Source organism: Oncorhynchus mykiss, chromosome 2 (genome assembly GCF_013265735.2).
Source record: "Oncorhynchus mykiss isolate Arlee chromosome 2, USDA_OmykA_1.1, whole genome shotgun sequence".
NCBI classification, from domain to species: Eukaryota; Metazoa; Chordata; class Actinopteri; order Salmoniformes; family Salmonidae; genus Oncorhynchus; species Oncorhynchus mykiss.
The window spans coordinates 80,956,410-80,983,788 of NC_048566.1; the positions used below are offsets into that span (position 1 = coordinate 80,956,410).

At 44.2% G+C, this 27,379-nt stretch overlaps 1 protein-coding gene across 2 annotated transcripts in view; it reads left to right on the forward strand.

The window, feature by feature from the left end:
- The window catches only part of furinb (furin (paired basic amino acid cleaving enzyme) b), a 197,255-nt gene extending 176,351 nt beyond the window's left edge, over positions 1–20,904 (forward strand). For both annotated transcript variants that reach the window (XM_021573226.2, XM_021573234.2), the window contains exons 11-15: positions 13,529–13,632; positions 13,738–14,035; positions 14,617–14,744; positions 18,715–18,843; positions 19,573–20,904. In XM_021573226.2, the coding sequence (XP_021428901.2) occupies positions 13,529–13,632; positions 13,738–14,035; positions 14,617–14,744; positions 18,715–18,843; positions 19,573–20,285 (1,372 nt within the window). In that variant the 3' untranslated portion in view covers positions 20,286–20,904. The remainder of the gene's footprint in view (positions 1–13,528; positions 13,633–13,737; positions 14,036–14,616; positions 14,745–18,714; positions 18,844–19,572) is intronic.
- The last annotated feature ends 6,475 nt before the right edge of the window (positions 20,905–27,379 follow it).

Below are 27,379 nucleotides of genomic sequence, written 5' to 3' on the forward strand. Positions count from 1 at the left end.
TAAATGCAGTGTATACATTGTTAATGTTGTTCTGGCTCAAAATGGCCAGAAACAAAGAACTTGCTTCTGAAACTTGTCTGTCTATTCTTGTTCTGAGAAATGAAGGCTATTACATGTTAGAAATTGCCAAGAAACTGAAGCTCTCATACAACGCTGTGTACTACTCCCTTCACAGAATAGCGCAAACTGTCTCTAACCAGAATAGAAAGAGGAGTGGGAGGCCCCGGTGCACAACTGAGCAAGAGGACAAGTACATTAGAGTGTCTAGTTTGAGAAATAGATGCCTCACAAGTTCTCAACTGTCAGCTTCATTAAATAGTACCCACAAAACACCAGTCTCAAAGTCAACAGTGCGGAGGCGACTCCGGGATGCTGGCCTTCTAGGCAGTTCCTTTATCCAGTGTCTATGTTCTTTTGCCCATCTTCATCTTTTCTTTCTTTTGGTCAGTCTGAGATATGGCTTTTTCTTTGCAAAGCCTATAAGGCCATCATCCCGGAGTCGCCTCTTCACTGTTGCGCAACATTGAAGTGTTTAATTAGATTGTCAAAAACATTCGCATTGATGTCAGAGTGATTAGAGGGCCAATAGAGTGCTGAGTACCAGGCAGTTAGCAACTTTGGTAGGCTACTAATGACCAGCAGCATCAGAGCTTGGAAGCCTAATTACCGTGACTAAATGGTCATGTGGAATTTGACTGCCTTCATGACTCGTGACCGCTGGTGTGGCGGTAATATGGTCACCACAACAGCCCTACCCAGACGTGCTTGGCATTCAGGCCAAATAGTTTCATAAGACCAGAAAATCTTGTTTCTAATGGTCTGAGAGTCCTTTAGGTGCCTTTTGGCAAACTCCAATTGAGCTGTCATGTGCCTTTTACTGAGGATTGGCTTCCATCTGGCCACTCTACCATAAAGGCCTGATTGGTGAAGTGCTGCAGAGATAGTTGTCCTTCTGCAAGGTTTTCCCATCTCCACAGAGGAACTCTGGAGCTCTGTCAGAGAGACCATTGGGTTCTTGGTCACCTCCCTGACCAAGACCCTTCAACGTTGATTGCTCAGTTTGGCCGGGCTGCCAGCTCTAGGTAGAGTCTTGGTGGTTCCAAACTTCTTCCATTTAAGAATGATGGAGTCCACTGTGTTCTTGGGGACCTTCAATGCCGCAGAAATGTTTTGGTACCCTTCCCCAGATCTGTGCCTCGACACAATCCTGTCTCGGAGCTCTAAGAACAATTCCTTCGACCCCATGGCTTGGTTTTTGCTCTGACATGCACTGTCAACTGTGGGACCTTATATAGACAGGTGTGTGCCTTTCCAAATCATGTCCAATCAAATTAATTTACCACAGGTGGACTCCAATCAAGTTGTAGAAACATCTGAAGGATGATCAATGGAAACAGGATGCACCTGAGCTCAATTTTGAGTCTCATAGCAAAGGGTCTGAATACTTATGGAAATAAGGTAATTTCTTATTTTTTTATATATACATTATGTATACATGTATAAAAATAAAAATAAAAATTTTTCCTTTTACATTATTGGGTATTGTGTGTAAATTGATGAGGAAAACATTTATTTAATCAATTTTAGAATAGAGTTATAAGGTAACACAATGTGGCAAAGGTCAAGGGGTCTGAATACTTTCCATGTGCACTGTGTCTGTCAAGTCCCTCAGTCGAGCAGTGAATTTCAATCACAGATTCAACCACAAAGACCAGGGAGGTTTTGCAATGCCTCACTGAGAAGGGCACCTATTGGTAGATGGGTCAAAATAAAAAAGCAGGCATTGAATATCCCTTTGACCATGGTGAAGTTATTCATTACGCTTTGGATTGTGGATGGAGTAACTACATGCGTCCTTCCTGTCAATGTTCTAGGTGAATGGAATAAGGTGGAGTCAGGCGCAGGACACAGGTATGAGTAAAGCCACGATATTTACTCAAATTCAACAAATATCCAACAAGGATAAACATAAACAATCCAGATCACGTACACGGAACCACTTGACAAAAACAATCACGCACAAAACAACAGGGGAAGCCAGAGGGTTAAATAAGGAACACTGACATTGGAATGGAAACCAGGTGAGTATAATGAAGACAAAACAAAACGAAAATGAAACATGGATCGGTGGTGACAAGAAACGCCGCCCAAACAAGGAGAGGGACCAACTTCGGCGGAAGTCGTGACACTTCCTAACTCAGTCGCCGGAGAGGAAGGAAACCGCTCAGGGATTTCACCATGAGGCCAATGGTGACTTTAAAACAGTGAATGAAGTTTAATGGCTGTGGTAGGAGACAATTGAGGATGGATCAACAACATTGTAGTTACTCCACAATACTAGCCTAATTGACAGAGTGAAAGAAGGAGGCTTGTATAGAATAAAAAATATTTCAAAACATCCATCCTGTTTGCAACAAGGCATTAAAGTAATAATGCAAAAAATATGGCAAAGCAATTCACACAATTCACAAGTGCTGTGTTTGGGGCAAATCCAATACAACACATTATTGAGTAACAATCTACTTATTTTCAAGCATAGTGGTTATGGGTATGCTTGTAATCATTACGTTTTTCAGGATAACAAAAAAAAAAGAATGGAGCTAAGCACAGGCTAAATCATAGAGAAAAACCTGGTTCAGTCTGCTTTCCACCAGACTCGGGAAGAGGAATTAACTTTCAGCAGGACAAAAACCTAAAACACAAGTCTAAATCTACACTGGAGTTTAAGTGAACTAGTTAACATTTGATGAGGAGACGTATTTGTTCAGTCTATGTTTATAATATTGCCGCTTTATTTGTGGAATAAAGACCGAAACAAATATTTTTATGAAAGGCTAATATCCATAGCCACGGGAAGAACTTTGGGCGTGGGGGCCAGCCAACTAATGTTAGCTAGCTAGCTAACAGTACGCTTTAACTTGCAATGAAAATGACTTTCTGACAAAATTAGAACATGTAGTATCTGAAAATGTGGCTAGCTAGACTCTCTTACATCGCTTCTCCCTCTCTGTCACGGATGTCATGGTTGCCCTTAGTTTGAAGATGTAATCCGGAGATAGGTGTTTTATACAACAGTCTTCTGTGTGTTCTCTTTTCGACTCCCTCCGCAAATTTACAAACTCCAGAATTTTCTCCATCTCCTTAGCTATCATACTGTTTCCACCGGGCATTCCACTGATTTCAAAACTCAGTCAACTTCTTCATTGCAGAAGCATGCTACATGGCAGACCAATCCAAACTCATCTCTCGGCATGTCCAGCCCATCCTGTCTCTTACAATTCCAACTATCCTGCAAGATACTGTTCTTAACCTTTTCACACGTACCAACAAACGGGTGTGATCATTCTACAGTGGTCCTTGCAGCGTATGCTCAAACCGGTTTGATTAATGTCCAGTTTCAATTGACGAAACAGTCAGCATTTGAGCTAGCCACACAGTTTTTTCACAGAAACATTTTGCACAAACACAGTCCTTACAAAGTTATGTCCTGAATGTGACAAGATTATTTTTGGATGCAATGTTCAGACATTCACAGAAGTAGCAACAGCATACACAATCATCCAAACCGGAAAATATAAGATAGATTAGTCCTGGCGCTAACTGAGGAAATATTGACGTAACACAAGCGGTCATATTTACATAACTCTCAGCAGACAGAAATCACAATATGAATGAGCTAATAGCAATTACTATTTATAATTCACAAGTGAGCTCAACATTGATCAAAATAATTGAGCAAAAACATTTTCTAGAAGTCGAAAGTAATGCAATGATGGGTAGTTTGGGTAGTCGAAGAAGCGGGTGTTTGGAGGATATATTGGCACGGCTGTTGTTAGGCAAACCGTGCCAATATATTTTCTAAACACCGGCTTCGAGGGCATTATTACTTTTATACAACGGGTTACCAACATATTCAAATTATTTTCAGAAAAAACGTTATTTTGATTAATTTATTCATACTATTTCATCCTTCCACAAGATATAGCCCCGTCACAAATCTAGGTTTGCTACCGAACCCGGCTGGACATTTGTTCTGTCGGTTTCGGTTACTAAAAACGAGACCCAATCGTTCAGTCTTTTTGTTATGTATCTATGGACGCGCCCCAGTCGCTCATTCTAAGTGTTCCAATGCCATACTGGCTGGCAACGTTCTTATCCCTTGCTTGCTATCTAGCCAACTATGGCTAACTTACAGACAGAATAACAGCAAAGTAGCTGCATTTGCATTTGTTTAAGCTGTTTTCTAGTAACATTTATTTGGATGCATCCATAACAATGAGCTAATTGTTAGTGTTCAAATACTGGAGAGTTGAGACCAAATCACGGACGCTGGACAGAGTGGATTTCAGTTGTAACGAAAGACAGTTTTAATGAGTCAGAGATATCTTGTCCCGCAGTTTTACGTGCACGGACCTAGTTCACATAACTCGGCAAGGAGCCAGGTGAAAAAGAGGCCTATACAATGGTTACATACATTTTTATACATAGAATAAAGTAGGTGGAGTCTTGTCGTTTCGGTCTTCTTGACTGGTCGGAGGGTTGGAGGCGGGCCTTGCTCTAGCCAGAGCGGGCCCCATTGGTGCACAGCAAAAGTTCTTTGCTCTGGTGACCGGCCAGTTAGAGGGAGATGAGATGTGTGTTTATATAAGGAAGAGGGGGTCAGTCTTATGGCTGGGTGTATGTGTTCTTACGACGGAATGTCTTTGTTTATATGAGCTATGTGTATGAATATTTATATAACAAATCCCCCTCTTCACGTCTATTAGACGTGAAAACTATAGCAGAAAGGTGGCGGTTGCAATCGTGGGTATACATAAGGTGGTGCTCCTAACCTTGTCTGGTTTGCATGGTGGGTCTGTAGGTGTAGTGCTACGTTTGGGACGGGAGTGATTGGAGGGAGTGATATCAGGAAAGGAGTTAGGGACATGTGTAGGGGTTGGTGTATGTGATGTGGCAGGGTGAAATAGTTGTTCAATTAACCATGTGAAAGTCCTAGGGTTACTCCAAATATCAATAGGAATATCACAAATAAGGGACCAGATATCCCCAGCCTCACCCAGAGAGGGAGAAATTTCCCTCTAACTGGGCGAGGTTCCCTTCTCAGGGGAGGCGGAGTTTGATGCCGCATCACCTGAGGAAGGAGTGTCTACATTTGGAATCGAATTTAGGCCGCTCAAATCAGCTCTGACTTCAGTCAGTGTTCTAGAAGGAATTGGGGCTGGGGTGCAATGTGTAAGGCGGTGCCAAGGTGTGCCTGATTTACCTTTGACCTGGACTGAGTGTGAAGTAACCTCCTTCACTTCGTACGGTCCAGTCCACCTGGGTTCCAGCCACTTTCTCTTGTGGACTGTAACCCACACCCCGTCACCAACCTTTACCTTCAGTAGTGGCGTGTCCCCCGGCAGCTCCCCCTCCTGGACCTTGTGAACCTGGGTAGAGAGTGCTGCAGCGAGAACCGTCAGTTTTTTCACATAATTAGACATTACAATTTGTTGTACATCAAGGGCGGGCATATGACCTCCCTCCCTTGGTGGACCATGCATGACTCTACCAGTCATTATCCCATGAGGCACATACTTTAGCTATCTTAGCTTTTGCTTTTGGTTTGACGTTCCACCAGATTTTGGGATTGGGGCCTGTACACAGATCCAAATCTGTGGGTTATGCCAAATCTTTCTTCCACCTGTCTCAGGTGTTTGTTAAATGTAAGCCATTTGTCAAATTTGATTTGTCTTGGGATGCCATACCTGGGTATTAGTTTGGTTTGTAGCCACTTAAAGACTGACCTAGCATCCTCCCCTTTTGTTATTATTGCCTCTACCCATTTGGAGAACCTATCTACTATGACTAGGAGATAGAGTTTGCCTTTAGATAAATTTTCGGGGCCCATGTCGGTGTAGTCTATACTAATATCCTGAAAACATGCATTAGGTATTACGTATGAGCCCATTGGTGTTTGATATGGTGTCTTTGGGTTGTGTCTGTCACAACCATTGCATTCGTCACAAAATAAATCATCGTCATAAATAAGTCAGTCATATTTTTTGTGTGAGGGTGCCACCAGATGTGCGAGGCCTTTTTGGAGGGTCTTTAGTTTGCCTTCGTGTGTGGGGCCATGTGTTTCTCATAAAAGTTCTGGGTCCATCAGTGTGGCCTGCTTCATGGGCATGGGCTGAGTCTGTATAGATATTCAGTCTTTCCTTTTCCTCTGATGAGGACCTGCGTCAATCCGATGATTTCAGCTAATTTGGCCGATGCTGGTTGAGGGATGATGGCTGATTGAAGGGTGCCATCACGAGGTGAGCTGTTTTTTCAATAGCTTTTGCTACTGCAGCAACGTATCTGGAGCATGTTGACTGTCCTACCTCAATGTGGTCAAGTTTGAAGAGTAGTACATCAAGACCCTTCTCTCCCCCTCTTGTTTCTGGAATAGGACGGATGAGGTAAATCCCTCCCTTTCAGAAACATCCAAATGGAACTTGTTCTTGTAGTCAGGTGCAGTCAGAGCTGCTGCCGCTGATAAATCTGTTTTCAGGAGTGCTATGGCTGTTGATGCTTCAGCCGTCTAGGCCAGGGGTGCATGGAGGTTCCTTGATCGTAGGATGACCGGTGCTGCCACCCCCTCTGGGCCACACCCAATGGTACAACACCTGATAGGTGGGGTCAGGTGCATCATGTCTTCGTCCCAATCTGCAGTGTAGAGGCAGTCATCAGTTTCTGTTGCATTGAGTGTGCAATGGATCTCAGCTTGGGGAGTCTTATATGGGTGCAGCGTGTAGATTTGAGCTTTCAGTTGGTTGAACTTAAACTGGATGTGAGGGGTGGCAGGCCCTGTGGGTAGGCATTTTACCCAGTACACTTCTTTGGCTTCAGACAGTGTGGTCATCGGCAGGAGTGGCATCCTCATCATTCTTACTGGGTGATCAGGTGTTGAAGTGGGAGGGTTGGTTGTAATCTTGCTGCTCCTGCTGCATGTGGCTAGATTCTGGGTGGTTGTATGCTGGCTGTTGCTGATGCATGGGTGTGGGTCCTGGTTGCTGATGTTGCAGAGGTGGGTTTCCCCCACTTCCTCTTGCTCTCCATTGCTGTTGCTGCGGGGAGAGTGGTTTCATGCAATCTCTAGCAAAATGACCGGTAATTCCGCAGTTAAAACACTGGTAGTTTCCCCCTCTGTGTTGTCCAGTGTAGGGACCCCGTCGAGCCCATACTGGGTGTTGTTGTTGCAGGATATACTGCTGTGGGGGAGGGTATTGGGGTGGTTGGGCCCCCCTAGTGGCCGTGAGTGAGGCTGCCTGCTGTTGGATCATCTGAGCGACAGTCTGGGCCACTATTTGGGAGATGTCTGTTGTGGTTCCCGGCTCCTTCGTTTCTTCCGCCACCATCTGTTTCTTAGGTTTTTCTCCTTGTTGTGCTTCCTTCAATTGGAGTTTCAGGAGTTGTACCTGGAGGGACTGCACCTGGCTCTCAGCACCCCCTCTTTCCTTGTTGTGCTGGGTCACATGGTGGTGCACATGCGTATTGAATTGGGTCAGAGGAAGTGCAATCAACCCTACCGTTCCTCTGAGTTTGGTTTTAACATCTCCAGGACACCCGTTGACCACCATTTCCTTCCACATGCTGAGTGTGGTATCAGTGTGATCGAATGGTTCTTCGTGGACCGATCTCCATGTGGTCTTAGCCCTGTCCAGGTATGCTGCAGGTTGCTCACCTGGGTTGATGGTGAAGGAGGATAAGGTGGCATGGTTTCTTTCTGTAGGGTATGCTCTCCGTAGAACTTCCCATAATCTGGTACGGAAGTGGTCTATGGGCAGTGTTGGGGCCCGCCATCCAAGGTCAGCTGCTGTCATGAGGGCCTCCATGGTTCCGTGGTCGGTGGCTCTTGCTAGAAGTGCTTTCATGTCTCCTAGGCAGAGTTGCAGGCCTGACGTAAGTGTCTGCAGTTGATGTAGCCACGCTGAAGCTCCTCCATGTAGGCTAGGCATCTGTCCCATCAGTGTTGTTAAATCAGTCATTTTCCAGGGCTGGTACTCCACAGTGTGTGCATCACCTGGTGTCGGTCGCAGGGGGTACTGTCCTGCCATCTCCTGCTCTCGCTCTCTTCTATCAGCAATTCTGGAGGATCGACGGAGTGTTTCGGACCCCATTGATTCGGTAACTTTGGTTACTGTTCCTCTCATTATGTCTTCCACACGGTAGGCTCCCTCTCTGTTGTTATCTTGGTTAGCTATTAGCTCCCTGAGTTCCTTAGCTCGAGCTATTGATGATTTCAGCAGCTCCTGCATCTTAGTCACGTTTGGAGCTCCCATCGGAGCTGGGGTGAGCACCATGTCAATTTCTTCTTCGTTTTCGATATCCATGTTCTGATGACAGTCCTCCCTATCCGTCTGATAGAAGTGGTTTGAATCTAATCTTGTTTGTAGGTGTCCTCTGGTTTCAGAGGTGAGAGAGTTCACAGAGGAGCATTGCGGCCTCCGTTCCTGGGGGAGGTCTCCTGCTCCTGGAATCCCAGTTTCGAACTGTTCACATACCATATGGCCAGCCGTTATCCCCAGGGTAATTTCCCCTTTTAACTCCCCTTGGTCTATTCTCAGAACTGGAGCCTGTATTGTGGGAGGTGCCCTGGGCAGGAATGGGTTGTGTGACGGGCTCCGGTGATTTTGTCCCTTTGAGTATGGCTGGGGCTGAACTGCCTCCATTGTCAATTGTGGATATAGTGAGGGAGAAACGGCCACAGGGGGAGCCGTGGGCAAGTTCTCAGGCGGAGCTTTAACATCCCCCGACGCCACAATAGCCACGCCCATCATGTCTGGTGTGTTTTTGGGCAGCACCCTCCTACTCTCCTGTATGGCCCATGTACCTATCTTGAGCTCCCCCTCTGCTCTCTCTCTCTCTCTTGTACCTACTTTTTTGAACCTGTGTATCTTGTTTCTCTCCGCCTCACTCGCTTTTGCATGCTCTACTGCGTCCTCTAATTCTGTCTGCATATCTTTGAGTTTCCCCCCTGTAGGTGGCCCTCCGCTAAAATAACCTGCTTGTGTCCATCTTATCCGTAATCCTTTCCACACTTTCTCCACTTTCCCATACTGTTTTTTACCTCCCGCTCTATCAATCATACTCTGATCTAAATATTCATTGAATTTTAGTTTGGGCGTGGTAGCTGCAGACATTTTATCTAGTTCGTCTGATAATGTGTATAATGCGTTATTTAGGTATATTCAACCCTTACTATGTGGTGTTTATTTCTATCGTTGTATGCTTAGCCTGTCCCTGGTCGAGACAAAGGGGGTTATCAGTATGTGACGCCCGCCACGTGTGTATTTCACCTGTATTTTATTTGAATTTGTTCAGCGATTCGTTTAGGTATTTTCTAAAAATGATTCTGCGATTTCCTTTTGGAACAATATATCAGTGAATATATGCGGTTCTATAACAATTTTCAGAGTAATTCTAGCTCTTTAGGAAATATAGATAGAATGTCTAGACAACTAAGAGTTGTTCAGTGAATTATTTAAATACTTTCTGTAAACAATTCAGTAAATTCCTTTATGAACTTATATCAGTAAATTCGAGCGATTCTATAGCAATTGTCAGAATAATTATATATCTTTAGGAAATATGGATAGAATAGAAAAACCCAAAAATCAGTGTGTAGCTTTTAGCGTCTGTCAAACAAAGTCTGTACTAAGCTCGGCGGCTTATTTAAATACTTTCTAGAAACAATTCAGTAAGTTCCTTTATGAACTTATATCAGTAAATTCCAGCGATTCTATAGCAATTGTCAGAATAATTTTAAACTTTAGGCAATATCAACAGGAATGAAAAAAAAAACGAAAATCAGTATTCCATTCGATACTAAGGTGGCTTTGTCTACCTGCACGTGTGCATAATAGCCCAGTTACGTATCCCAACCTACTCCGCGACAAACGTTTCTTTCAATTTAATTTCCCCCATCTCCAAATCATGGAATGTCAACTCTGGTTCATATTATGTTTATTGTTTGATGTGCAATAGCCACCTCATTCCCGATCTCTGTCTTGTGGAACGCCAAACTTACATATCCTGTATCTACTCGACTACACCTCTTACAAAACATATTCAATAATACACAGCTTTTTTAATAGGGCATTTTTCATGCAGATTCATTCAATCCAACCACACCTCCACAAGACCTATTCGATGTTATGTGTATCAACAGGAGATTTTACTTGCAGATCCGGTTCATCCATAATTCAACTATAACCACACCTCCACAAGACTATATTCGATAGTATAGAACGTATCAAAAATAGGACATTTTTACTTGCAGATTCGGTTCATCTATAACCACACCTCCACAAGACCTTACTTGCAGATTCGGTTCATCTATAACCACACCTCCACAAGACCTTACTTGCAGATTCGGTTCATCTATAACCACACCTCCACAAGACCTTACTTGCAGATTCGGTTCATCTATAATTCATTCATTCGTATGAAATTCTCATTGAATTTCCAACATCCATAATTGTGTCCATTACGTGTTAAAACACAGCCACTATTTAACGTCACCTCTATACACAACCCAATACATATATAATTAGGACAGTTTTCTATGCAGATTTCAGAACAAATAGGGTCCCTGGAGGAATTTAACACATTGGTCAATCACAATTCACACATTCCTATTAAAATAACTGAGTATAGGCCCATTAATAAGAATATATATATATATATATATATATATATTTTTTTTTTTTACAAAACAAGATATCTTTAATCAATGTCTTAGGTTCTTATGTAAAAAATTTGGGCACCGATTCATACTCACGCCCAGTACTTTCTGATCAAAATTTGGTTTAGGCTATAATACAATATGCAGATTTCGATATAACGGGCTCTGCTCACCTTTATATAGAGCGCTCCGATCAGATTTCCTGAGCCAAGATGAATGGCTGGGGAAGTCACTCTTCCGTCTGATTTTTTAGCCGTGATCAGTCTCGTCCTCTCACACTAACTTATAATAGATCGAATTCAAGAACAACCAAACTCTGCTACCAATTCTGTTAGTGTTCAAATACTGGAGAGTTGAGACCAAATCACGGACGCTGGACAGAGTGGATTTCAGTTGTAACGAAAGACAGTTTTAATGAGTCAGAGATATCTTGTCCCGCAGTTTTACGTGCACGGACCTAGTTCACATAACTCGGCAAGGAGCCAGGTGAAAAAGAGGCCTATACAATGGTTACATACATTTTTATACATAGAATAAAGTAGGTGGAGTCTTGTCGTTTCGGTCTTCTTGACTGGTCGGAGGGTTGGAGGCGGGCCTTGCTCTAGCCAGAGCGGGCCCCATTGGTGCACAGCAAAAGTTCTTTGCTCTGGTGACCGGCCAGTTAGAGGGAGATGAGATGTGTGTTTATATAAGGAAGAGGGGGTCAGTCTTATGGCTGGGTGTATGTGTTCTTACGACGGAATGTCTTTGTTTATATGAGCTATGTGTATGAATATTTATATAACATAATGAGGCGCAATTTCGCCTGGCATAGAAAATGTGCTCACTCGTCCGAACACTGTTGTTCAGAGGCGCTAGCCAAAAACACAGCTAACCCAATCACTTCAAACTGAAGCTGGAAAGACTGCAAACTAGCTGCACTTCATTTTGTTTGACCTTTTTTCAATTAACATTTCTGCCTGTCTGTACATCTCGTCCCGACACATTCGTTACTATGGGACAGATGGAGATCGAAATGGAATATTGAAACAATGTTGCAAATGTCAGGCGAGACAGACAGCAAGGTTTATACAAATCTCCGCTGTTGAAAACTAAATGTTAGTCTAAATGAAATGTGAGATAATGTCTAGATGCTTTTTACAGTGGAGATCTAGTTTATAAATGTATTGGCTGGGCTGATGAGACAGTGGATTGCGTAGTCAGATGGAACAGAGTAAATAGGCTTTTTAACGTCATAGATTTAGCTGGTGGTAACTTGTGCAATATACACGGGCTGGAATGCAGTTCTAACCAATCAGCATTCAGGATTAGACCCACCGGTTCTTGGTAAAAACTATCCCTCCGCAAAGAACCCTTTTGGAACCTTTTGAGATACAGCCACTGTCAAACACACTCCACCACCACCCCTCCACCCACACACACATACACACATACACAGTGCTTGACTTGGGCAGGAGCACACCAGAGCTGAGTACCGACACCTAAATGCTCTACTGCTTGAGCTTCTGTTCCTCTTATAGAATATTACCTCACAAGTATTGTGGAGCTCCTGCGCCTAAATATAAACAGTACCGGTACTCAAAACGGGTACTGGCACCTATTTCAGTCCAACTCAAGCATTGCACATACACACATACAGTACAAACATATACTGCATACTGGTAGTCATTGCCAATCCTCCATCCACTGCAGCAACAGTGAAGGGCATTGTGAAGGCATGGAGGAAGTTTGCTTCAATATACAGACAATGACAGTCCAAACCCAATAATTATCCAAAGTGTAGATCACCTCAGCATTTCCCCAGAGAGAGCAAAGCAGGGCAGCTTGTATTTCCTCAGGAGATGGAATTCATGTAGATGGAATCATTTAATAGGGAGGGCACTGTTTTTCCAGCGAGGTGGCATTGATTGGATGGAGTTTCATGTCTATTAATAACACATGAGAGTGTGAGACGTGAATGCTGATGGAGGGAGTGTGTGGATATGGAAGGTTGTTGAGGTGAGAGTCTGCTGCTGCCTCTACTGCTGTCACGCTGCGGAGTGGTTCTATTGCTTCTATTTTTGTCTTGGCCCGGCGCACGGCGGCGAGCAGCGAGGTGAGCAGTAAACCCATGTGATTCATGGTTTGATTATCTTCGCCCGCAGTCCTCATTTTCTCTGCTCACTACAAAGGCATATGCTCCATTAACGTCTAGTCCACTCTGCTCTACCTACCTACCTCCGCTAAATCAGCTAGAGAGATTTAATATGACCCTTGTACTTAGTGCAATGTGACCTGTCCCAAGAACAAAATCACTAGGAGCTACATGAAGGCTGCTTTACTGGTGCTCCATTGTGGGTAGCGCCAAGTTCACACAGCTGGCCTGACCACGTGATCTGCCCCGAAATTACGAAGACAGTTGAGAACAGACGCTCAAAAGAGCGGTACCACTGAGGGAAATATTTCAGCTCAGCTTGCTGTACAGTACCCTGTTATCCTACTATGAGGTTTTACTGTGTTTTCTCACCATTAAACACCAGTGTTTATGGATACCTTTATAACGGTGCTGTTACTGGACACTGCTATTAAAACATTATGGACCACTTCCATTTCACAGCTGTGGGACCGACATGTCCCTGATATATCCCTCAGGCCTCTAGTGGTAATTGTATGCATCTTTTTTTGTATTGTATGTCTTTATCTTTCTTATCTGCCTGTAGTATGAACCTGATATGGAGGGATATCTCACTCACTAGAATATCTCTGTTAAGCTCTCCTCTCTTTGATTAGAATATCTCTAACATAAGAATACATATATCTTCGTCTCTCTCTGTATAGTATGAACCTGACGTGGAGGGACATGCAGCACCTGGTGGTGAGAACCTCTCACCCCGCCCACCTCAGCACGGACGACTGGAGTACCAATGGAGTGGGCCGCAGAGGTAACAGGAAAGCTCTCATTGGACATGCCTTGGATAACTTAACAACATGATAAATGGACTCACTTGACTCTTCATAACTTATCTCATGCTTTTTCTGTTTCTCAGTGAGTCATTCGTATGGGTATGGTCTGCTGGATGCGGGGGCCATGGTGGCTCTGGCTCAGAACTGGACAAGTGTGGGCCCACAGCACCAGTGTGTTCTCACCATGCTCTCAGAGCCTAGGGACATAAGCAGCCGGCTGCTGTTCAGTAAGACATTGGACGCCTGCTGGGGCAAACCAGAGTATGTCAGCTCTCTGGAGCACGTCCAGGCCCGCCTCACTCTCTCCTACAACCACAGAGGAAACCTGGCTATACACCTCATCAGCCCCCTAGGGACACGCTCTACCCTGCTGGCACCCAGGTACTCTCACACGCACACATCTACTGTAGAAATACAAAGGAAACGTCATCAACCTCATACAGTATCAGTCCGCTAGATACACAATCCCCCAGGTAAACAGACGTTCACAGAAAAACACATGCAGTGCTTGTTGTTTGTCATCTCTGTTCGCTTGAAGTGCTGTGTATTTTTGACAGCCGGTCTGGGAGGTATTGTTCTTGAAGAGCCCTGCACTGTTCAGGGCGGTTGCGGCTGTGAACCCTAACTACTCTCTGTTTCTCTCTCTCTGTTTTTGTCTCTCTGTCTCTGTTTCTCTCTCTTTCTCTCTCCCCCTCTATCTTTGTCTCACCCCTCTCGCTCCCACTCTCTCTCTTTCTCCTGTCTCTCTTTCTATCCCCTCCTCTTTCTCTCCCCCTTTCACTCTCCCCCTCGCACTCTCTCCCGATGTCTCTCTCTCTCTCTCTCTCTCTCTCCCTCTCTCTCTCTCTCTCTCGCTCTCGCTCTCTCGCTCTCTCTCTCTACCCCTCCTTCTCTCTCCCCCTCGCTCTCCCTCCCTATGTCTCTTTCTATCTCCCCCTCTCTCTCTCTTGCCCTCTTTTTAGGCCTAAAGACTACTCATCAGAGGGATTTAATGACTGGGCCTTCATGACCACCCACTCGTGGGATGAGGACCCTCGAGGGGAGTGGACCCTGGAGATAGAGAACGTCTCAGAACAAGGGCACGACTATGGTAACAGGACATCTGTGTACCTTCATACCCCTCCTCATATACACCAGAGGCTCCGTGCTCCTCTATTCTTTCTCCTTTCCCTCCTCCTCACTCCAGAAGGTCTCCTCTGATGTTGTTTGTTGCAGTCTCAGTGTAGCAGGGGAAATAATGCTTCTCTCTACTCCCTCCACCTCCCCTTCATCCTTATTCCTGTCCACACTATATCACTTCACTCACATTTTCTCTCTCTCTCTCTCTCAATTCAAAGGGTCTTTATTGGCATATGTTTACATTGTGTAAGTGAAATAGATAAGAAACAAAAGTGAAATAGAGTGAAATAGAAAAAAGTGAAATAGAAAATTAACAGTAAACATTATATTCACAAAAGTTCCAAAGGAATAGAGACATTTCAAATGTCATATTATGGCTATATACAGTGTTGTAAAAATAGTTAAAGTACAAAGGGGAAAATAAATCAACATAAATATGGGTTGTATTTACAATGGTGTTTGTTCTTCACTGGTTGCCTTTTTCTTGTTGCAACAAGAAGTATTTCACCTAATAGATATTGGATGCTCACTGAGTCTGTATATGTTCAAAGCTTTCTTTAATTTTGGGTATGTCACAGTGGTCAGGTAAGCTTCTACTGTGTACTCTCTGTACAACCAAATAACTGAGCAAACTAGAATGCTATTTGGCCCTAAGCCAAATAGCATTCTAGTTTGCTCAGTTATTTGGTTTATTCTTTCTAATGTGTCAAGTAATTATATTTTTGTTTTCTCACGATTTGGTTGGGTCTAATTGTGTTGCTATCCTGGGACTCTGTGGCATCTGTTTGTGTTTGTGAACAGAGCCCCAGGACCAGCTTGCGTATGGGAACTCTTCTCCAGGTTCATCTCTCTGTAGGTGATGGCTTTGTTATGTAAGGTTTGGGAATCGCTTCCTTTTAGGTGTTTCAGATTTCAACAGCTCTTTTCTGAATTTTGATAATTAGCGGGTATCGGCCTAATTCTGCTCTGCGAGCATTATTTGGTGTTTTACGTTGTACAGGGAGGATATTTTTGCAGAATTCTGTATGCAGAGTCTCAATTTGGTGTTTGTCCCATTTTGTGAATTCTTTGTTGGTGAGCGGACCCTAGACCTCATAACCATAAAGTGTTAATCAAATCAAATCAAATTGTATTGGTCACACACATATTTAGCAGGTGTTATTGTGGGAGTGGCGGAATGCTTTTGTTCCTAGCTCCAACAGTGCAGTAGTATCTAACAATTAAATGGGTTCTAAAACTGATTCAAGTATTTTTAGCCAGATCCGAATTGGTATGTCGAATTTGATGTTCCTTTTGATGGCGTAGAAGACCCTTCTTGCCTTGTCTCTCAGATAGTTCAGAGCTTTGTGGAAATTACCTGTGGCGCTGATGTTTAGGCTGAGGTATGTATTTTTTTTGTGTGCTCTAGTGCAACGGTGTCTAGATGAAATTTGTATTTGCGATCCTGGCAACTGGACCTTTTTTGGAACATCATTATTTTTTGTCTTACTGAGATTTACAGTGCATTCAGAAAGTATTCAGACCCCTTAACTTTTCCCACATTTTGTTACGTTACAGCCTTATCAATCTACACACAATACCCCATAATGACAAAGCAAAAGCTGTTTTTTGTAAATGTATAAATAAAATAAAAACTGAAATATTACATTTACATAAGTATTCAGACCCTTTACTCAGTACTTTGTTGAAGCACCTTTGGCAGTGATTACAGCCTCGAGTCTTCTTTGGAATGATGCTACAAGCTTGGCACACCTGTATTTCAGGAGTTTCTCCCGTTCTTCTCTGCAGATCCTCTCAAGCTCTGTCAGGTTGGACGTGGAGCGTCGCTGCACAGCTATTTTCAGGTCTCTCCAGAGATGCTGGATCGGGTTCAATTCCGGGCTCTGGCTGGGCAACTCAAGGACATTCAGGGACTTGTACCGAGGCCACTCCTGTGTTGTCTTGGCTTTGTGCTTAGGGTCATTGTCCTGTTGGAAGGTGAACCTTCACCTCAGTCTGAGGTCCTGAGCGCTCTGGAGCAGGTTTTCATCAAGGATCTCTCTGTACTTTGCTCCGTTAAACTTTCCCACAGCATCCCCACAGCATGAGGCTGCCACCACCATGCTTCACTGTAGAGATGGTGCCAGGTTTCCTCCAGACGTGACACTTGGCAATCAGGCCAAAGATTTCAATCTTGGTGTCATCAGACTAGAGAATCTTGTTTCTCATGGTCTGAGAGTCCTTTAGGTGCCTTTTGGCAAACTCCAAACAGGCTGTCGCTATACCATAATTGTATTTTTAATTCAATTGTATTTAAACTTTATTTAAATAGGCAAGAACAAATTTATTTTACAATGACGGCCTACCCCGGCCAAACTCTCCCCTAACCCGGACTATGCTGGGTCAATTGTGCACCGCCCCATGGGACTCCTGATACAGCCCAGGATCGAACCAGGGTCTGTAGTGACGCCTGTAGCACTGAGATGCAGTGCCTTAGACTGCTGGCCACTCGGGAGCCCAAATAAAGGCCTGATTGGTGGACTGCTGCATAGATGGTTGTCCTTCTGGAAGTTTCTCCCATCTCCACAGAGGAACTGGAGCTCTGTCAGAGTGGCCATTGGATTCTTGGTCACCTCCCTGACCAAGGACCTTCTCCCCCGATTACACAGGTGGTTCCAAACTTCTTCCATTTAACAATGATGGAGGCCACTGTGTTCTTGGGGACCTTCAATGCTGCACACATTGTTTTGTACCCTTACCCAGGTCTGTGCCTCAACACAATCCTGCCTCAGAGCTCTACGGACAATTCCTTCGACCTCATTTAATTTTTATTTGTTTTATTTAACTAGGCAAGTCAGTTAAGAGAAAATTCTTATTTACAATGATGGCCTACCCCGGCCGAACCCTAACCCAGACGACGCTGGGACAATTGTGCAGTGCCCTATAGGACTCCCAACCATGGCCGGTTGTAATACCAGCTTACCATACTAGCACTGAGATGCAGTGCCTTAGACAAATCTGCCACTCGCGAGCCCCCTCATGGCTTGGTTTTTGCTCTGACATGCACTGTCAACTGTGGGACCTTATATAGACTGGGGTGTGCCTTTCCAAATCATGTCCAATCAATTTAATTTACCACAGGTGGACTCCAATCAAGTTGTAGAAACATCTCAAGAATAATCAATGGAAACAGGATGCACCTGAGCTCAATTTCGAGTCTCATAGCAAATGGTCTGAATACTTATGTAAGTAAGGCATATCTCATTTGATTTTGTCATTATGGGGTAGTGTGTGTAGATTGAGGATTTGTTTTATTTGATCCATTTTAGAATGAGGCTGTAACGTAGCAAAATGCGGAAAAATGGAACGGGTCTGAATACTTTCCGAATGCACTGTATATGTTGAAGAGGGTGGAGGTGCATCCCTTTCTCACCCCACAGCCCTTGGGAAAGAAATGTGTGTGTTTTTTGCCAATCTTAACTGCATACTTGTTGTTTGTGTACATGGATTTTATAATGTTGTATGTTTCCCCCCAACACCGCTTTCCATCAATTTGTATAGCAGACCCTCATGCCAAATTGAGTCAAAAACAGTTTTGAAATCAACAAAGCATTCTGGTTTGTTTGTTTTCAATTAGGGTGTGCAGTTACCTCTCTCTCTCTCTCTCTCTCTCTCTCTCTCTCTCTCTCTCTCTCTCTCTCTCTCTCTCTCAGATGTTCTTAGTCAGCCTTCCTTCTCTCCCTTTGTTTGTCAGTCATCTCACCTGCCTCTTCCCTCTTCCCTCTCATCATTATATTACTATCTCCCTGACACTCACCCAGTCTACCTCTGTCCTCTTGGTGGTATTGAATTGTTCAGTCTCTCTGTTCTTCTTTCTCCTCTCTCTTGAGTTTGAAATGTGTTCACTCTCTCTCTCTTCCTCTCCTCTCTCATCCCTCCTTTCTCTCCTCCCCCTCTCTCAGGTGTGTTGAGTCAGTTTACTCTGATCCTGTACGGTACGGGCTCCAGCTCCATTAACCCCTTGTCTCCTGACTTCCCCCGGCCGTCCAACAACAGCTGCAAGACCTTCGACGCCCAGCAGATCTGCATAGGTGAGACACACTGAGACAGCTTGCTAGCACGAAGATTCCTACTCTCTTTACACATTGAGACATCGCCCTCCATAGGTAACTGCTGGTACTGAGGATGGGACATGTTGAGTTCTTTGCTCATTGCTATGGACAGTATTCACTTACTTGACCTACTTATGAAGTTATCTAGCCTAGCTCAGGTCATAATATATTCAGAGTGTCTAGTTTGAGGGCTGCGCAAAACCATAAATACACATTTAATGCCAAACCAAACCCATTTCAAAGTTAAATGTCTCGCTTATCGTGATGTTGTGATTCTTGTACGCCAGCTATGAATATGCATCACCCTAAATATGTGAGAAAACAACATATGTGGTGTCACTAGAAAAGCAGAGAGGGTATGTAGTAGTGGCTGGCAGGCAGCAGTAGGGCTATGACATTGAGAGAGGTGTTGGGTTGGAGAACAGCTGTGTTTTGGGAGGCTGAGAGGAGGCAGATGGGGTCAGAATCATCTTGGTGATACTCAGCATGTGGATGTGGGCTTCTCATGCATATGGCAGGATTGTTAAAAGGTTTCAGGCATGTTTTTGCTTTTTTGTGTGGGGGTCTATGTACAAGCATTTGTCCCCACTGACTGCTCAGAAAAGCAGCACCTCATCCCCCTTTGTATGTGTATCATCTTGCTTTTTCACTCTCTCTCTCATCTCTTCCTCTTTCTCTTTCCCTCTTCCCCTTTCTCCCCCTATCCAGAGTGCAGCCCAGGCTTCTCCCTGTTCCTGCAGGGTTGTGTGAAGCTCTGCCCCCCCGGCTTCACCTCAGGCCCCCAGCTCCTCAACCTGTCCCTGGACAACTGGGTGGACTTGTCCTCCGTCCAGGCCTGCCTGCCCTGCCACCCTGCCTGCCTCACCTGCTCCGGCCCCGGGCCCAACGACTGCCTCTCCTGCCCCCCTCACAGTCACCTGGTCCTCACCGCCTGCCTGCACCAGAACCAAGTCCAGCGCAAGTCCCCAACCGGCCAAGTCCTCCAGGGAGAGGGGAGTGGACCAAGGGAGAGTCCAGTGGGGTCAGAGCAGGGGGGAGGGGGAGAGCCTCCAGGGCCTAACCTGGGCCTGTCCTCCCCTCTGATTACCCTGCTTGCAGTGCTCAGCTGTGCCTTCATCTTGGCAGCCTTCGCCGGGGTCTTCCTCCTGCTGCAGCTGCGCTCTGGTGGCGCCCCCTGGGCCCGAAGGACCAAACTGCACTCTGTGGAGACAGGGAGAGGGGCCTCGGGAGGCATCCGTGTGGGCATTGGCTTCGGCCTGGGGCTGGGCTGGGAAAGGCAGGGCAGGGTGTCTTATAAGGGGATCCCCACTGTGTGGAGGGACGAGGACCAGGTAACACTGGGGGGCTCTGAATCGGACAGTGAGGAGCTAGACTGCCACAGTGAGAGGACAGCCTTTATCAGGACACAGAGCTCCCTCTAGCCCCCTCTCTGACCCCTACATCTGGGGGAAACTCTCTTCAGAGGGGTTGGTCTCTCCGGCCCCTCCCTCTGCTAGAGCTCATGGGTCTGTGGTTTGGGTCTGGCTCAGGCCTCGTCCCTTGCTGAGACTGATACACAGAGATGCTGATCCAGGGATGTGATGGCAGCCCAGCAAGCATTAATCAACAGAAAATGTTTTAATTCTATAAGTACCATATTTTATTGTATATTTTTTTCCTTTGCTTTTAAAGACTTTAATAAGATTATTCCCCTGGCCCAAGGGTCAAGGTAAAGGGAAACTACAGTTTCTGAATTGAGTTGGGGAGCCATAGTTTTCGCTAATGTTTCCCATTGACCTTATTTTTGTTGCGTTATAAACATTGGCCCTTAGCCTCTGTCCTAATATGAGCAGGCATGGGAAGAGATGTCTGTATGTATCAGCATACGTGTGTGTGTATGTGTGACTGTGACTTTGTACACAAGAGCTAAATAGCCGCCCAACACAGTTTCTGAGTGGATGAAGAACACAGCAGGGTTTATTTAAAGTATGACAGAGAGAGAAAGAGAAAGTTTGGATTTGTAAATTAGATTCTCTCTGTGATAAACACCTTCTGATTAAACTTTTTCCTACTGCTTGTTCTTTGAGAGCTTCCTACTCTGCTCCATAATCCGTGGGCTGCTGCACTTCTTCAGCAGCTAATACAACCCCACTATACACTGAGTGTACAAAACATTAAGAACCCTTCCTAATATTGAGTTCTACAAGGTGTCGAAACTGTTCCACAGGGATGCTGGCCCATGTTGACTCCAATACATTCCACAGTTGTTTCAAGATGGCTGGATGGCTTTTGGGTGGTGGACCATTCTTGATACACACAGAAATTGTTAAGCATGAAAAACCCAACAGCGTTGCAGTTCTTAGCACAAACTGGTGCGCCTGGCACATACTGCCACACCCCGTTCAAAGGCACTTAAATATTTTGTCTTGCCCATTCAATCTCTGGATGGCACACATACACCATCCATGTCTCAATTGTCTCAAGGTTTTAAAAAAATCTTTATTTAACCAGTCTCCTCCCCTTCCTCTACACTGATTGAAGGGGATTTAGTGGCATCAATAACGGATCATAGCTTTCACCTGGATTCCCCTGGTCAGTCTATGTCATGGAAAAAGCAAGTGTAGAAACATCAGAAATCCAGCACAGACTCTTTTGGAGTAGTCTTCAAGGTTTTGATAACTATTGAGCTTTAGTTTAGAAATATTGTCCACAACAGCTTAATAGCACTGAATACCAATATAGGCAGTTGAAAGGCAAAAGTCCTAGTAGTGTGGTTGTTTGTTGGACACAAGCAGAAAGCCCATGCATCAATCAGCAAACACACACCCCGTAGAACAAATGGGAGGAGGGAAGGCAGGTTATATTAGTAAGACACCTGATTATATTGGCACACTGGTTTAGCTATAGAGGGATTACCAACCCTGCGGTAATGTGTGTTCCCATCTTTCTAAAAAAGCACTTAACCCAAAGCTATTTGACCTTCTCAACATTTCTCTATTCTCTTGCTTTGGGCAAAAAATGACAACAAAAAAAATTGTCTTCATTCTCCCTCTGGAGGCTGTATTGATTTTCAGGGTTTCTTTCACCGCCAAATCTTTATCAGTGGAAAGAAGAGAATAGTGTTCTCTTGTTATTACACACTTCACACACTTTGACAAGCAAATGTATTGGCCTGCTGGTATTTTTCACCTTGGCAGATATGCATTATTAAGTAATTGGTACTATGTTATACACTGCTCAAAAAAATAAAGGGAACAATAAAATAACACATCCTAGATCTGAATGATTGAAATATTCTTATTAAATACTTGTTTCTTTACATAGTTGAATGTGCTGACAACAAAATCACACAAAAATTATCAATGGAAATCAAATTTATCAACCCATGGAGGTCTGGATTTGGAGTCACACTCAAAATTAAAATGGAAAACCACACTACAGGCTGATCCAACTTTGATGTAATGTCCTTAAAACAAGTCAAAATGAGGCTCAGTAGTGTGTGTGGCCTCCACATGCCTGTATGACCTCCCTACAACACCTGGGCATGCTCCTGATGAGAAGCATCCGCCAACTCCTGGACAGTCTGTGGTGCAACGTGGCGTTGGTGGATGGAGCGAGACATGATGTCCCAGATGTGCTCAATTGGATTCAGGTCTGGGGAACGGGCGGGTCAGTCCATAGCATCAATGCCTTCCTCTTGTAGGAACTGCTGACACACTCCAGCCACATGAGGTCTAGCATTGTCTTGCATTAGGAGGAACCCTGGGCCAACCGCACCAGCATATGGTCTCACAAGGGGTCTGAGGATCTCATCTCGGTACCTAATGGCAGTCAGGCTACCTCTAGTGAGCACATGGAGGGCTGTGCGGCCCCCCAAAGAAATGCCACACCACACCATGACTGATCCACCGCCAAACCAGTCATGCTGGAGGATGTTGCAGGCAGCAGAACGTTCTCCACAGCGTCTCCAGACTCTGTCACGTCTGTCACATGTGCTCAGTGTGAACCTGCTTTCATCTGTGAAGAGCACAGGGCGCCAGTGGCGAATTTGCCAATCTTGGTGTTCTCTGGCAAATGCCAAACGTCCTGCACGGTGTTGGGCTGTAAGCACAACCTCCACCTGTGGACGTCGGGCCCTCATACCACCCTCATGGAGTCTGTTTCTGACCGTTTGAGCAGACACATGCACATTTGTGGCCTGCTGGAGGTCATTTTGCAGGGCTCTGGCAGTGCTCCTCCTGCTCCTCCTTGCACAAAGGCGGAGGTAGCGGTCCTGCTGCTGGGTTGTTGCCCTCCTACGGCCTCCTCCACGTCTCCTGATGTACTGGCCTGTCTTGGTAGCGCCTCCATGCTCTGGACACTACGCTGACAGACACAGCAAACCTTCTTGCCACAGCTCGCATTGATGTGCCATCCTGGATGAGCTGCACTACCTGAGCCACTTGTGTGAGTTGTAGACTCCGTCTCATGCTATCACTAGAGTGAAAGCACCACCAGCATTCAAAAGTGACTAAAACATCAGCCAGGAAACATAGGAACTGAGAAGTGGTCTGTGGTCACCACCTGCAGAACCACTCCTTTATTGAGGGTGTCTTGCTAATTGCCTATAATTGCCACCTGTTGTCTATTCCATTTGCACAACAGCATGTGAAATGTATTGTCAATCAGTGTTGCTTCCTAAGTGGACAGTTTGATTTCACAGAAGTGTGATTGACTTGGAGTTACATCGTGTTGTTTAAGTGTTCCCTTTATTTTTTTGAGCAGTGTATTTTTAAGAAAATACAGTACCAGTCAAAAGTTGGACACAACTACTCATTCCAAGGTTTTTCTTTATTTTTACAATTTTCTACATTGTAGAATAATAGTGAAAACATCAAAACTATGGAATAACACATAACACAATAACACATCCAAAAAAGAGTTAAACAAATTATAGATTCTTCAAAGTAACCACCCTTTGCCTTGATGACAGCTTTGTACACTCTTGCCATTCTCTCAACCAGCTTCACGAGGTAGTTACCTATAATGCATTTGTGCCTTGTTAAAAGTTAATTTGTGGAATTTCTTTCCTTCTTCATACGTTTGAGCCAATCAGTTGTGTTGTGACAAGGTAGGGGTGGTTGTACAGTAGATAGCCCTATTTGGTAAAATACCAAGTCCATATTATGGCAAGAACAGCTCAAATAAGCAAAAAGAAACAACAGTCCATCATTACTTTAAAGACATGATCAGTCAATCTGAAAAATTTCAAGAACTTTGAAAGTTTCTTCAAATGCAGTCACAAAAAACATCAAGCGCTTTGATGAAACTGGCTCTCATGAGGACCGCCACAGGAAAGGAAGACCCAGAGTTACCTCTGTAGCAGAGGATAAGTTCATTAGAGTTACCAGACTCAGAAATTGGCAATTAACTGCACCTCAAAATGCACCTCACAGAGTTCAAGTAACAGACATATCTCAACATCCACTGTTTAGAGGAGACTGCGTAAATCAGGCCTTCATGGTCGAATTGTTGTAAAGAAACCACAACTAAAGGACACCAATAAGAAGAAAAGACTTGCTTGGGTCAAGAAACACGAGCAATGTACATTAGACCGGTGGAAATCTGTCCTTTGGTCTGATACGCCATCCCATCTGGTATTCGCTTAGTGGGACTATCATTTGTTTTTCAACAACAGGACAATGACCCAAAATACACCTCCAGGCTGTGTAAGGGCTGCATCAGATGACCTGGCCTCCACAATCACCCGACCTCAACCCAATTGAGATGGTTTGGGATGAGTTGGACCGCAGAGTGAAGGAAAAGCAGCCAACAACTGCTCAGCATATGTGGGAACTCTTTCAAGACTGTTGGGGAAGCATGACTACCTCATGAAGCTGGTTGAGAGAATGCAAAACTGTCATCAAGGCAAAGTTTGGCTACTTTGAAGAAGCTAAAATGTATTTTGATTTGTTTAACACTTTTTCGGTAACTACATGATTCCATAGGTGTTATTTCATTGTTTTGATGTCTTCACTATTATTCTACAATGTAGAAAATATTTTTAAAAAATAAAGAAAAACTCTTAAATGAGTAGGTGTGTCCAAACTTTTGACTGGTAATGTTCAGTTGAAGTCGGAAGTTTACGTACACCTTAGCCAAATACATTTAAACTCAGTTTTTCACAACTCCTGGCATTTAATCTGAGTAAAACTTGCATGTCTTAGACCAGTTAGGATCACCACTTTATTTTAAGAATGTGAAATGTCAGAATAATAGTAGAGAGAATTATTTATTTCAGCTTTTATTTCACATTTCCAGTGGGTCAGAAGTTTACATACACTCAAGTAGTATTTGGTAGCATTGCCTTTAAATTGTTTAACTTGGGTCAAACGTTTCGGGTAGCCTTCCACGAGCTTCCCACAATAAGTTGGGTGAATTTTGGCCATTCCTCCTTACAGAGCTGGTGTAACTGAGTCAGGTTTGTAAGCCTCCTTGCTCGCACACACTTTTTCAGTTCTGCCCACAAATTTTCTATAGGATTGAGGTCAGGGCTTTGTGATGGCCACTTCAATGCCTTGATTTTGTTGTCCTTAAGCCATTTTGCCACAACTTTGGAAATATGCTTGGGGTCATTGTCCATTCGGAAGACACACTTGCGACCAAGCTTTAACTTCGTGACTGATGTCTTGAGATGTTGCTTCAATATATCCAAGTAATTTTCTTCCCTCATGATGCCATCTATTTTGTGAAGTGCACCAGTCCCTCCTGCAGCAATGCACCACCACAACATGATGCTGCCACCCCCGTGATTCACAGTTGGGACGGTGTTTCTTCGGCTTGCAAGCCTCCCCATTTTCCTCCAAACATAACAATGGTCATTATGGCCAAACAGTTCTATTTTTGTTTCATCAAACCAGAGGACATTTCTCCAAAAAGTTGGATCTTTGTCCCTATGTGCAGTTGCAATCCGTAGTCTGGCTTTTTTGTGGCTTCTTCCTTGCTGAGTGGCCTTTCAGGCCTTTCAGGTTATGTCGATATAGGACTTGTTTTACTGTGGATACAGATACTTTTGTACCTGTTTCCTCCAGCATCTTCACAAGGTCCTTTGCTGTTGTTCTGGGATTGATTTGCACTTTTCACACCAAAATACATTCATCTCTAGGAGACAGAACGTGTCTCCTTCCTGAGCGGTATGACGGCTGCGTGGTCCCATGGCATTTATACTTGCGTACTATTGTTTGTACAAATGAACGTGGTACCTTCAGGCATTTGGAAATTGCTCCCAAGGATGAACCAGACTTGTGGAGGACTACAATTTGTTTTCTGAGGTCTTGGCTGATTTCTTGATTTTCCCATGATGTCAATCAAAGAGGCACTGAGTTTGAAGGTAGGCCTTGAAATACATCCACAGGTACACCTCCAATTGACACAAATGATGTCAATTGGCCAATCAGAAGCTTCTAAAGCATCATTTTCTGGAATTGTCCAAGCTGTTTAAAGGCACAGTCAACTTAATGTATGTAAACTTCTGACCTACTGGAATTGTGATACAGTGAATTATAAGTGAAATAATCTGTCTGTAAACAATTGTTGGAAAAATTACTTGTGTCATGCACAAAGTAGATGTGCTAACCGACTTGCCAAAACTATAGTTTGTTAGCAAGAAATTTGTGGTGTGGTTGAAAAATGAGTTTTAATGTCTCCAACCTAAGTGTATGTAAACTTCCAACTTCAACTGTATATTCTGAACTCGTCGATTCAGTCAAGCCGATACAATCAAGGTTACAGCATATTTTAAATAGATTATATTGGATTGTATTTTATATCCTTTTTTAAAATGTATATCCTTTTTTATTTGACTGATGGTTGATGTCAATATTGTGGGGATAAATGTCATGCTGAAATAAAATGACTTTGGGAGGTCATGTGAAATGAGATCTGTTGTGTTGACCCATTCTGTGCTCTGTATCACCCTTGGGGAGCCTTGCGTAGGCCTGCTCTCACAGCAGTCAGCCAAAACTTACAGACACACTCACACAACACACTCACAGAGCTAATGCCTTGTCAGAGGCCACCAGCGGTACACAAGCCCACTTCCTTATCTCTAGGGCTTGGTTTGGTTGTGCTGCCAAGTTAACTCTCCTCTACCTTTTTCTCCTCCACACTACTCAGCTACAGGAAGAGCATTGCCCGATCCCCCAGAGATAAAATAACTTCCTCTAGCCCTAGATACTGCTGAAATACTAGTACATTAATATTTAACCTAGATTAATTTGAATGGGAAAAGTTGTGCATGTCCGTCAGTAGTATTTGCAGAGATCATTAAGAGGAGTATTTCCTCCAGCCTCCTGAAGAGTAGAGAGGGGAGCAGGTCTAAGATAGTAGTGCATCCTGAATGTGCCCCATAATTAGATCCGCAGGGAGAAGTTGTAGCTCATTTAGGAAACCCGTAACCTGTGCATGCCTTGCATGGCAAGTACGTGTGTGTGAGTGAATGAGTGTTGTGTTGCATCTGCAGAGGAGATGAAGAGTGACTTGCCATGTACTTTCACTC